This window comes from Dysidea avara, chromosome 1, assembly GCF_963678975.1.
Source record: "Dysidea avara chromosome 1, odDysAvar1.4, whole genome shotgun sequence".
Taxonomy (NCBI): domain Eukaryota; kingdom Metazoa; phylum Porifera; class Demospongiae; order Dictyoceratida; family Dysideidae; genus Dysidea; species Dysidea avara.
Window position 1 is genome coordinate 12,126,978 of NC_089272.1, and position 13,612 is coordinate 12,140,589.

At 39.4% G+C, this 13,612-nt stretch overlaps 2 protein-coding genes across 26 annotated transcripts in view; both read left to right on the plus strand.

Moving 5' to 3' along the window:
- LOC136256582 (AMP deaminase 2-like) overlaps positions 1-13,612 on the plus strand; it is a 264,091-nt gene that overhangs the window by 78,362 nt on the left and 172,117 nt on the right. The window lies entirely within an intron of this gene.
- On the plus strand, positions 6,832-11,005 carry LOC136256571 (uncharacterized). Of its 2 annotated transcripts, XR_010701541.1 has the most exons (10): positions 6,832-6,953; positions 7,009-7,170; positions 7,225-7,311; positions 7,358-7,640; positions 7,901-8,332; positions 8,379-8,522; positions 8,572-8,745; positions 8,979-9,350; positions 9,399-9,692; positions 9,750-11,005. XR_010701541.1 is itself a non-coding variant. In XM_066049555.1 (8 exons), the coding sequence occupies exons 1-8, from the start codon at positions 6,852-6,854 to the stop codon at positions 8,820-8,822; spliced, it is 1,410 nt and encodes a 469-aa protein (XP_065905627.1). In that variant the 5' UTR covers positions 6,832-6,851; the 3' UTR covers positions 8,823-8,859. The 2 variants fall into 2 exon arrangements, 1 of the variants encoding a protein (XP_065905627.1); XM_066049555.1 differs by lacking the exons at positions 8,979-9,350; positions 9,399-9,692; positions 9,750-11,005 and adding an exon at positions 8,797-8,859.

Here is a 13,612-nt window from a genome sequence, read left to right on the forward strand (position 1 = left end):
AAGGGTTTTCTCTTTTCATCGTGAATAGACAAACATCTCAGTCATAATTTAAAAAAAAAAAAATGTTTGAGCTAGCAGTGCCAAATTTTTGCTTATTTCACCCTCAGGGGTTATCAGAAATTCTCTGGACAGTTATTAATCTGTAGTACACTTGACAAAATGGCTCGGCAGGCTGGAAGAAACCCCAGTGGCAGCCATGAACCTATCATAGGACACTTGCTCCTTGGCACCTGGAATGTCCAGATGGTTCTCAGTACTATACAGTAGTATGGTAACAGTGTCACATTTGATAACTTTATAGCAGACATTTTTCATTTGGCTATGCTATACAATCTCTAGAGACAGACAAATCGGAGGGGGTAATTTTCATATAAATACACTAGTTAAACTTCCGAGGCATTGGTGCATAGTTTTTTGCAAGTTTCTGGAGACAATTCATCAGTATCTTCAGGCTACATTCCCATTAAGGGAGGATTTATCCAACTGTTGTCACCGATGATCTATCTGCATAACACAAGCCAGCAACCGGCATTTGTACAATAGTTAATGGTGGTTCTAAACTGTATGGTATAGAAGTTTTGCGTCTTTTACCGTGCATTCTACTAGAGGACTTTGTTTGTGACTGCTGGCTGTGGATTTTAGCATCAATACTATTGGTTTTCTAGAAGCACTATCTGGAACACAGAATCCAGTGTTGGGAAAGGTTTTATTACTGGCCAACTCATGATCATACTGTGCTGCCCTGTGTAGTCCACATTCCACAAGAGGTGCTTCATCTCTGGTGCTGACTCTGGGATTACTACTGTTGACAAATTGAAAGCAACTGTCTGGACTACAGAGTATTTTCAGAATATTTTACTATCGTTCCAGCAGTGATCCTGCATATGGCCGAGCTCTGTTATTCACAGGAGCAGTGAGACCTAATCATGTGTAGTAATTATTGTAGTGTTGACCATTGTGATTTGATGTGCTATATATACTGTAGCATAGTATCATGCTCAATTCTACCTTCTAAATACAGTAGGTCGGTTGTGAGCTACGAACAACACCATTGATATGCAAGACTCAGCCTTCTGAAATATAATTTCCAAATGGCTCAGATCACGCGGTGATTGCATGCTATTTGGGAATATATGAAGAAGGTGAAGTCGAGCATATCAATGGTCCCTCCCACCTATTCCCTACATTTCTCATGCACTTGGCTCGCTATCAAAAGGCCAAAGGTGTGAAAGCGTGGCAAATTTTATATGTATGCTTCGCGCATGCGCAGCAGCGCACGTGCTTCGTATCCTAATATTTTAACGACTAACTAGCTGTAACTCTAGGAAACCAGGCCTAGCACCATTGATATGCTCGACTTCACCTTCTTCATATAATCCCAAATAGCATGCAATCACTGCGTGATCTGAGCCATTTGGAAATTATTCTATTACTGTAGCTAACAATGATCTGTAGATACTCAAATAGTAAGCCTCTCTATTTACCTGTGCTATAAAACACAGTATTACAAGAAGCCATACAAATATGTGTGTATAAGTACTGCTTTTATGGCTAAAATATTCTTACCCAGGTCTTCTAAAAACGGTAGCTGTTACACTTTAAGTATAAAGAATTGTACCACTAAGCAGTAAACAATTTGCTGTATATGACAACTCATCAAAATGCAGGACAAGGCTTTGTGGGAGCATGTGTTAAAGAGATCATTTGCGTGTGTGTTTGGGTGATGTAGCGACACAGTGCAGCTATCCAGTCTTAGATAGGTACATAGCACCCTGCATCACGATACTAGATGTAGTATAGAACAGTATGTATTAATTGGAAACATTATAAACGTATGCTTAGGAAAAATACCGCATGTATGGGTCATTCCAAATGGGTGACCAGGTGGTACAAAAAGTCCCCTTCCATAGTCTACCCCTAAGAACAGGAGACTGTGTTGTAAATGAGTACATAAACCAATTACGTTAGCGCTGCTATAAGAGCAAGTACATGAAAAAAAATTGCAATTTTCAAAGTACTGAAACAAGTTGGAGTAGTCCATGGTATTAAATCACTAAGAAGTGTTATATCCCTACTGTGTTCAAGGTACCATAACGGAAATGCACAGTAGGTATATAACACTTCTTATTGTTTTACAGTGATTTATAATTGCACAGTAGGGATCAGACATGGGGCCAAGTACATGAGTACTTATACTTAAGTACACTTAAGTACAGATTGAAAGTACTTGTACTTTACTTAAATACTTTCTTAATTTCCCCAATGTACTTGTACTTATACTCAAGTACTTTGCTAAGTACTTGAGTACTTAAAGTACTTTTAAGTACTTGTAAGTACTGCAAACATTGTACGTAGTTTGTACACAGTGGGTGAAGGTGCAGTTTACAACTTTTTGCGATTCTTCTACTGCCTTCCCCAACCTTACTATGTACCATGTTGCCACGATTAATGATGTCATAGCATTCTGGCAAACAAAAACAATGCTGCTATTCAAGTCAGTGAATTTTAAGGTTTAAGAGAGAGAATGGTTGACAAAAACCAACCCCCTAGGCGCACTTGCACATTACAATACACTGAATACAGCATATATTTTACTACAGCAAAATGTACTTGTACTTTACTTAAGTACTTCCAGCATGTACTTGTACTTTACGTAAGTACTCTCTTGATTGCTGCTGGAGTACTTGTACTTGTACTTAGAAAATTCAAAAGTACTTGTACTTTACTTAAGTACTTTTAAATGTACTTGACCCCATGTCTGGTAGGGATATAACACTTCTTATTGTTTTACAGTGATTTAATATTGTGGACTACTCCAACTTGTTTCAGTACTTTTTATCGATGTGCTATGGTCCCTACTCTAGTTGAAAATTGCGATTTTTTTTGTGTACTGGTTGGTAACTTTTTTTTGTAAATAAATTTATTATGACTGGTGAACCCACGCATACTGCATCTGAAAAGGCACCGTACGCCCCAGCTATATCAATTATCATCTGAAAAGTGAAGTATCCAGGAAAACTTAAGAATTTTTAATTAGGGATCATAGAATAAAATGGTGGGGTCACCTACACCTAATTGAAAATTCCTTATACTTGTTTTTTTATTTACTATTTTGTAACATTATTATGACTGGTGAACCCATGCATATCTTATCAAAAGAAAGGATGGCGCCAGAAGTAATGCTTTTGACTGAACGTGCCACCCAATATCAATTACTGACTCGAAAGTGAAGTGCTATTACACTTTACTTTCAGCTATGTTCAGCCTGTTTTACAGTGCTGCTAAGGAAGAACAGTAGGAATAGTGCCACTGCAATCAATACAGTCACCACAGAAAATACGGATGATTTCAGTAGGGAAGCCATGGATCGCGTCACCACAAATCGACACCTTTGGCTGTCAGCAAAAAGAAATGGAACACAAAGGAGAACAAATGTAAGTGCATGATACATGCATTGTATGTACTGCAGTATGCCAAAAACTGCTCTATTAGAATATTTCATCATTAGGTGAACATTCTATTAGATGTTCTATTAGAGTAGTTGAACACAACTCTGTATATTAATGAATGGACTTCATTTATCTAAACAAATTCAGTTATCTGAACACTTTTATGATTGAACTGGCACACAGGTTTTCAGATAATGAAGGTCCTACTGTATTAAAGGATGATTAAACAAGGTCCGTCATTCGTGAATCTGTATAAATGCCACAGGCTACTGCACACAAGCCTCTGGTAGCCTCCATTGCATAGTAGCCACAGGGTTTTCCTTGCTGAAAGTTATAGTAGCCGTGGCCATCAAATACGGTATTCCTAGTCTTCTAAATTTTTCTGGATACATCCTTGGAGACATATTAGCCACTAAAATGCTCCCATAATGAAATTTCATTGTATTTTGAGAACTGACTGCATCACTACAACAATAGCCAAGATCACCTGTAGCCAGCCCTACCTACACTACTCCACAATCATCAAAACTATCACCAATCCCCAGAACCCCTAGAAGTGGCTCAAGTACGTAGAACTTTTACTGTATTGTTGATGGCTAGAATCCCACAATGACACATAATCAATATTTTTATTACAATGTCTACTACATTATCACTTGTAGCTCCACCACACTCCAGTCACAAGTCACCAGCTGGATCACCCGGAGCTGCTAAGAGAAAGGTAAAGCTGGGCTATGAGACTTTTGTGTCCATGTGATGTCCATTATTTGAGCATCTATAGTTGTGTTTTCTGTAATGTATAGCATTGTTAGTTCAGTCTGCACACAGCACACATACTGTATGTATATATATTATATAATATATATCCTCAAATGGTGTCTTGTGTTACTGTTTGCATATTGTAGCAACCTCCCTCCATTGCTACTGCCACTAACATCGATACAATACTGGTAGCTGCTGACAAAGAAATGAGCCAACAGAAGCTATGCAAGATAAGACCCACTTTATCTTTAATAACCTGTCAGCTAGTAACCTGCAACGAAAGGTGTGATTGTGTGTGTACACGTGTGCGGTGTAGTTGTGTGTGTGCGTGTGCGTGTGTGTGTGTGTGTGTGTTTGGTGTGTGTGTGTGTGTGTGTGTGTGTGTGTATGTATATGTGTGAAGATTCTTGGAGGTCGTCTATATAACATACTAATGTACAATTGTTTTATTAAAATAATTTGTCAGTATATCTGTTCTATTATAAAAATTGGTCATGTGAGCTGCATTGATATACTTATTGGGGATATGTTGTAACTTTATTGTTATAGCATCTATTCATAAAGGCACAAAGGGTGTCCACTTACATTCCGGGTGCACCTACTAGTGATACAGACCAACAGCATGGCATAGCCGCAGACTAATTCACTAACATGCAGACTAACTCACTGACGACAATGGTCTACTTTCATACATGCTCTATTTTACATACCATTCCACAAGCAGTCCATTTCCTGGTGGCAAGTGACATCTCATCTACAGTGGAGAACATGGAGAACAGCTCACTAAACTATCCGTACTATATTCCAATATGTTGGTGCAATAACATTGTGAAACATGTACACCTGGAAATCAAAGCCATACTGTGCTATGGCTGGCATAGTACAGTAAATGGAAGGATAAAAGTAAGACAATTATGAATTTGCCAAAGGTTTCTTCTTAAATGAGTTCAAAGCATTTCTGTGAAAGAAGTAGGGAAGTAGCCGTAGCCACTTTTCAGCCAGGGGGGGTAGGTCATGACACGTATCATACGTAAAAATAATTGCGGCACCCCACTGAGTCATTGGACCACTAATCTAATAGTCTGGTGTGTTGAGAGCTGAACTAATCCTGTGGTGAGATCTGAATCTTCATTGCGTTATTAATCATATAATCTACCTAGCCCCATCGAATAAGGAAGATAATAAGAATTGTGCGATAATTGGAACTATTCTATAGCTACTCCGTGTACGAGAAGAACCACGGAGAACAGGGCCAAATATGGCCGAAGGAAATGCTGGGAGGATTTCTGACGAAGACATGCTGCCGTCTATGTTAAACTATATCCAGATTGGTACCCCGAACTCTAAGGGTGATAGGGTTTCAAGGATCAGAGGTCGAACTCATCCTAGAGTGTTGTTTCCAGCAGAAGTCCCTAGAGTACAGAATAAAGGATGCCCAATAAAGTGGTCTGAATCAGAGAAGTGTGCCCTTGTAAGATTTGTATGGCAAGAAAGTGGTGGAAAGGTGATGCACAAGCACATGGAATATTGGAATCGAGCAGCTGCTTTTGTTCAGCGAGAATCAAAAACTATTCATCATCGCACTGGTAAGTATTGCAATGACTGATAAAACTGTTGTTTTTTAAATGATTTTCATTGATAGGATCATCGTGCAGAACAATGGTTTGCCTTATGCCAGCAGATCTCTTTACTCCTGTGCATAGCTCGTCTGAACAGCCACCATCATTACTTGTACAGCCTACAGTAAGTGTGTCGTGTAGTGTTAACCAGTCACGAGTGACATTTACGCCAACTGATTGTCCACCACTTATATTTCCATTGATATCCCAGTCACCTAGTCAACCTCAGCTGACTTGTATAATGACAACACCTCATCGCCCACTAACCTGTTTTACAACAACACCTCATCATCCACCAACCTGTGTAAGGACAACAGCACATCATCCGCCAACCTGTGTAACGGCAACACCTTATCGTCCACCAACCTGTGTAATGGCAACACCTTATCGTCCACCAACTTGTGTAACGGCAACACCTTATCGTCCACCAACCTGTGTAACGGCAACACCTTATCATCCACCAACCTGTGTAGTGACAACACCTCATTGTCCACCAACCTGTGTAGTGACAACACCTCATCGTCCACTATCCTGTGTAGTGACAACACCTCATCGTCCACTATCCTGTGTAGTGACAACAGCACATCGTCCACCAATCTGTGTGACGACAATGCCACATCATTTATCGGTTACATTGCCACAGGTTATACCGTCATCGATAACTGCACTATTCGGTCAATCTCAGGTACCATGTTTATTGCCTACTCATTCTCAACTAGTTTCGACATACTTGCCAATCACACTGCCACCATTGGGTTACCAAACCTCAGTCTCAGTAATGGATGTTTCACATCAACCATCACCAGTATCTACATCTAATGTCCAACACTTGTGGAACGAGACACTTCCACTGGAGCAAAAGTTTACAGTTCTTTCACAGTTGTTTTGCAAGGCTATGCAAGAAAAACACAACATTAAGGTACCTTCAGATTTCCTTGAGTTAGCAGCTGCTGGAATGGTGCATCTTCTAGACTGCAATCGAGCTAATGTAACATATTTATTAACACGGGCGCTTGGATCTATGAGAGCTGATGAATCAGACTCTCTTCTACCAGCCAAGCATATGCCAATGGGTTTGATTGAGCACACTATCAACTTCTTTAATGCTGAACATGTCAATGAAGTGAGTTAATTCACTGCTGTTATTTGTGATCACATTGTTGTCTATGTATACTCAGCTAAAGTGCCCACCAGACTATCGGCTATGGCTGGAAACAATGTATAATTTGTTTGGGACAAAGTGGTGTCGCATATTTAGTGGTCCTATGTGGAGTTATGTGTCTATAGCACAGTCAGAAGCACAGTCAAATGAGAGTGCAATAACAAAGGAACCAAGCAAGGTATATATACTTATTTCACGCGTAATTATTAAATTGCTTATTCAACTCTTTAAGGCGTTAGTGAACATCCCTGCTATCTCGGAACGCACACTCCAGCGGAGTGTTGAATATGGTGACTTTACAATAGGGACAAACATTCAGGTGTGCTTATAGACAGTTGATACATGTCCTACATTTTATATCACAGACAATGGTGCTTGAGAAAGTAGCTAAGATAAATCCAGGTGTACACTGGTGGTTGAAAGGGGACGGAACTGACATTGTTAAGGGTCTATGGCAGTCGACTTCTGGTGAATGGTCAGGAGACGTTGACTTGAATGATGGGAAGTTGCAACAAGAGTACAATAGATATAAGCTAAGAATGGAGGCAATTGACAGTGTTGGCCTACATAAGTCACTGGTAGAAACAAAGTCTGACCTTAGTCATGAATTGGATGTCATCAAAAATGAGCTGAAGTTTGTTTCCCAAGGTATGTATCTGTACTATTGTATAGCTGGATATTTACACCGGAGTATTGTTTTAGCGAAGCTTGCTAATGCACCTTGAGTGGTTATTTTTACAGATTTTTTTCCACTGGTCTTGTTGCTACACATTCCTGGCCATTTGTTTAACCTACATATTTTGCAAAATTTGTTGTCAATGTTGCAAAGAATGTGATATTTAAATACCCTTGAACATATCCAGCTATACAGTGTTTTATTTCCTAAATTAAAATCAGCACATTTACAGAATTACAAACAGCGAACACTGCATATGAAGAAAAACTAAAGGATGGTAGCAGAACAGATCAAACTATGTTTAATCTTTCTTGGGATGTAGAAGAACTGAAGTGGATATTTAGTGAAGGACGTGGAATTTGTGGAGACATTCATGCTTGCATCGAACATTGCACTGCTGACTTATTTCAGCTGCATAATGTTCCAAACAAATTAACCTCTATTCGGTCAAGGTTGCTGCAGTTTGTCAAGAGAGTAGAGCACTTTAAAAGAGTACCAGCCAGTCACGTATTTGTATTAATGATCAGTGCAGAACAGCGTAACAGGAAGCCATATGCTGTACCTGTGCAGTGTGTTCCTTATGCTGGCCTTAAGGAGAAGGATATACGTAATCTAGTGTCAGCATTATGTAGACAAATGATACAATATGGGATGAAAGTTTCTGGTATGTTTAATGGTTGCTATGTCACAATTTTCATTATTTTCTCTAGGGTTTGTTAGTGACGGAGAATTCAATTACCTGCGCACAAAGGGGTACACGCGTCCCCTTTCTGTGCTTCAGATTCGTTGTCATGTCCGCAATAAATACAGCAGGTTGTCTCGTAAAAGGTTACTAGCAATGCTGACTCCTAGAAGTTAGTATGAAACTTTTGTAAGTTTGCAGCAATTATAATTTTTACATAGGACTTGCCAATGGTACAATAACAACTGAACACGATGATGTGGTTGTTCCTAGTGATACCCTAAATGAGATGTGGGAATGGAGGATGAACCAACATGTTACAATGGAAGATGTTGTTGACCGTTTACGTGGGAGGACTGTGCCGAATGGCTATACATATTGCAATTGGAAGCAAGGTGAATAGTGCATACCAAATATAGGTGTGTAGTGACAGTAAAATGTGGCAGGTAAAACTGAATCTTTTGAGGATTAGCTCAAATCAGTATTGGCACAGTTTGAGTTTTCAAAAACTGTGAGGGAATACAATTCAAAAGGAATACAATTTCAAACTTATATGTATGTCCCTGAAACACACCCGGACACTAATAGAGTTTTTCTCAAGGTAAACAAAAATACACTTGATACATAGCCCATAGAGAATTGCCAACCATACCCGGAGCGGTGGTCCCAACCAGTTGAAGCTGGAAAGATACGTAGAAGCTCTGCAAGATCCAGCATCCAATCTGACCTATCCAGCATTGACCGGTTCACGAAAACAGTCAGTCGTGGACGCTGAACGTCTATTTAATCCTGACCTAGAGAGATTTATGGTTGGCAAAGGATACCAGTTCGAGGTTAACTACATAAAGACCCTAAGGAATTGGAGAAGAGCAAATGATGAATGTGGTCTTAAAGAAAGGGAGCGATCCAAGTACAACTACCAGTTGTATAACATGATACTCAATGAGCTCATGCTGTGGCACCAGGAAGAGTACGATTTCAGTTTATTGGAGGTCAACAGGTAAATGTACAGAATAAAATGTAGGTATTTCACAGTAATCATTTACAGAAACATAAACAATATATTGGGTTTTTCTAAGGAAACACTTGTAGCTTTGATCACCAATATTGAAGGACGGGAATGGCACAGAAGAGAGGTGATGTGTGGTAACAGAAATAAAGAACATCCCAGAGCCTCTACCACGGACGATGTTGAGTGCTTTTTCTCAATGATGAGGGGCAACATTGGGCAGAATTTTACATCAAAACAAGTAAAATTCAACCTTCGTAAAGTGTACGGGGAATTTACAAAACGCCTGGACCCTGATCTGCCATTTTATTACTACACTTCTGCTCATTCTAGGTACTATATTACAATTAAGATATCTAGACCCAAATATTGTTTTATTGTTACACTTAGGTACTACGAAGGGAATTTGCCATGTTTTGATACCACAGCTTCAAAACCGCCAGCGAAAAAGAGAGTTCCAAGGAGAGAGCAGCCAAGTGCCTTTGCACCTCGTCGTGCTACTATGCCTGTAAGAGGGAGTTTAGCAGTCAGGCCAAAATTTCATAATTTGCCATTAGAACTACCTCCACCACCTGGTGGACCAGTTCATTTATTGGACCATTCTTATGTTTAATATCATGTTTGTTAATCATGAAAACTTATCTGGTGCTTGCACAATTGACAACTACAACTGGCCACTGTCCATAAATTGTAATGTTGATACCGGCATAATAGCCAGGTCCAGATCTAGGCCAGGTTATTAAGTATTTGATCCAGGAAAATTCAACTGCTGCGATGCTTCTTTGGTCACGTGCAGAGTGCACACTTTCTAATGCTTCCTTGACTATGTAGCCGATCCTATTCCAAGCTCCATCAACAAAACACTTAAAAGCAATGGCTTTACTGTCATAAGGGTTATCTGGTTCAGGAATTATGTTGACTGGAACATGTTCACTTTTGTTAAGCAATCTGCTAGCTCTACACAAAGTGTCTTGGGCATCCACATGATGTGTAGTTCCAATACACTTGAAGGTTACTGTGTGTGTTCTTGAGTCATCACCGTCATTGGACTCATCATCCTCTTTGTTATCCTCATCTTCGTCACAGCTGCTTTCAATATCCGGGTTGATAGCAGTAATACCCTCTGATGATGTCTCTGAAACATGGTCAATATCATCTTGCCATTCCCACTTCCACACAACTATCACGCCTTGAGCAGGAAGATTCAAGCCAGATGTATCAACACTAACTTGGAATTCTCTTTCCTATAAAATTTTATTAATATTGTATTCATGTTAATAGCCATACTTACCTCGATTATAGTGAAATCCTTTATGACCATCAAGCTAGGGTATGCCCTGCAGAGGGAATCATCATTTCTTATAAACAAATCCATGTGTTTTTCTTCTCCGTCTATTTTGCTGTAACCACTGATTGGAATTTGCCTTAATTCCACCGCAAGCACATCAAAACTCGGTATGACATACATAAACGGATCTCCAATTGAATTCACCCAAACTTCATCGTCTTCATCGTTAGAACCGTCGCCAGGTCGAAACTCCTTGGGCATGAAATGCACAGCAAGGTCTTCGCTGTCCGCCATTTTTATCTCGCGTTTATCATGCGGCAAAAAGCACATCAGCACACGTCATAACGCATCATGACCTACCCCCCTGCTTTTCTGCTATTCTTACCTGAACACATCAAGCAGGCAGGCAGTCAGTAGAAAGTTCCATTAAATATTTTTTTTATTATTCTGTAGAAACTTGACAAAAATGTTTCGAGTTTATCTGAAGGCACTTTTGGGCTAGCTTTTACCCAACCAATATTGTCATGTCATCATGTGTGGAAATCGAGGCAGGTTTTGAGTGGTATTTTATCGCGGGCCATGCCCACACCTTTGTCGTCTCTGCTATACAGTACCATTCATTGTATTGTATGACATATATTGACTACTGAAATTTAAGTATTTGATATACCTACAAGTCGGTTAACACCCAGTACACTTTTGTTTTGTTTTTTAGTTTGACTGGTTATGGTTAGGTTTTATGTTTATGAGTGAGTATACAGGAATTTTCCTTTAAAGTGTATAGTGTGAACATGTTACATGTATGTGTGTACTATTTGTTTAGTGTGTTTGTGACTTCTTTGCAGATGACAAGATCAGTGTCATTAACCTCATTGACTGGGCCAAGTTTTCTAAGTTAATGTCAACACTGGAATTGACCACCTCACAGTTTTCACTCCTGGTCAGTGCCAGTGTAGTACAGTGGTGTTGGTTTAATGTTTGATATTAAGGGACTGCCCAATAGGACATTGTGTACCTCATAGTCTTTCTAGCAGTGAGGTGAAACTTTCCTTTGATAGCGACGTTGTTGGTGTGTACACCATGTTAGAAGTGTGTGCATGCGCGTGCATGCATTCATTTGTGTGTTTCACATTGTTAATGTCACATTTTTATTAATGGCCACATTGTAACCAATAAACATCATGCTAATATGTGCATAAAATATGCAGCTAGATTTTGTGCTAAAAATTAAAACACCGACCACCCTTATTTAGTGGTCACCCTTTTCTAGTGACCACCCTTGACTAGTGGCCAACCTTTTCTAAAATAGTCACCATCCTTGACTATCAATGAACCCTTGATTAGTAGCCACCCTTTACTAGTAGTCACTCTTGACTAGTGGCCGTCCTTGGCTAGTGACCACCCTTAACTAACTGATCACCCTTAAATAGTGGCTGCCTTGACTAAGTGACCATCCTTGACTAGTGACTACCCTTGGCTAATGGGCACACTAGACGAGTGGCCACTCTTAAAATACTGACCACCCTTGACTAGTGGTACTATACTAAACATCTTGCAATATAGTGGCAGTAAATATTAGTGGCTACTGATGTTAGTGTGGTTGTTCAGACTAGCATACCTGCAGTACAATCATGGTGTTGTGTGTGAAAGTGTCACTGTGTGTCAAGTAACCTTTATCAATGTCTGAATAATTATTGTATATATACTAGTGACCTCAAATTTGTTTACATACATTGTAATGAAGCTGCTATTACATTTGTAATTGATTTAGTATTAATACTAGTATGTATTCTATTAGCACTACCACTTCAACCTACATAGTTCTGTATCAATGTAATGAGAAATCCCATACCACTTTGCCAATTTCACAATGATCTTGATCATAAGGTGAGAGAGTGAGCAGTTGTGTGTTGTGAGTGTGTGCCATCATAGTAGATGTGTACATGCATACATGCATGTAGTGTGTATGTGTGTGTGTGTGTGTGTGTTTGTTATTGTGTGTGTGTGTGTGTTATTGTGTGTGTGTGTTATTGTGTGTGTGTGTCTTATTGTCTGCGTGTGCATGCATGCATGTGTGTGGTGTTTGCGAGCATATGTACATGTGTGCATGCATTAAAAGAAAAAAATGGCAACACGGTGCCAAAAATTAAGTTAGCATCAGAACGCACACCCCAACAATCAATTGATAATGGAAAGGGCCGGAAATGGCCAATATGCCTTGTTTTTAGCTATTCTCCACTCGTTACGCGGTGTTACAAACGATGAAGAGTAACAGAAGCATCTCTACAATCAGTCCAGTCAACAGGTAATAACTATTATATCCAACATAACCACAGGGAAGCTGCATCGTGCTATCATGAATCAACACCTTGCGTTGTCTGCTAAAGAACTGGAACACAAAGGCAAATCCATGATGTACATGTTGTACGTACTGAGGTTGGCAAAAAAAATGAAGTGGTGTTGAACAGTGAAGAAGTCAAGCCCATATCCTTATCCATTGTCAAGTTATGCTTGGCTGGAGGCATCAGTTAGTTGTTTTAGTTTATCATCAGTCAGTCAGCATAAAATTCTGTTAAATACAAAAAATTTTAAATTCCATAGTAACTTTTTGCAAGAGTTTGAGGTTTTCTGAAGATTTTTTTTGAGCTTGGCTCTGCCTAACCAATATATTAATGCTGCGAAGTTTTCATGAAGGGAAATTGAGGCAGATGTTTCTGGCTGGAAAAGCTGAATTTTTCATGATCCCTAATAAACAGTACTACTTTAGTGTATGATATAATCACTGCTCAGTTGTAGTCTGGGCAAAGTTACTAACTGGGCTACATTCACAATGTAGCCCGGGTGGCTCCTTTGATCTGAGGTGTGAAAGTGTTACATACAGTACAGCCGTTTTATTAGTATAATTTGTCATTATAATGTGCTGCAGTACTCTAATATTTAAAAATGTATTTGTAATGTGTATCGT

What these genes read in the sequence shown, in the direction of transcription:
- LOC136256571 (XM_066049555.1), top strand. Translation starts at nt 6,852, where the DNA reads ATGAGAGCTGATGAATCAGACTCTCTTCTACCAGCCAAGCATATGCCA. An exon ending in ATGCTGAACATGTCAATGAA is followed by an intron (nt 6,954 to 7,008) that starts GTGAGTTAATTC and finishes ATGTATACTCAG; the next exon opens with CTAAAGTGCCCACCAGACTA. An exon ending in ATATGGGATGAAAGTTTCTG is followed by an intron (nt 8,333 to 8,378) that starts GTATGTTTAATG and finishes TATTTTCTCTAG; the next exon opens with GGTTTGTTAGTGACGGAGAA.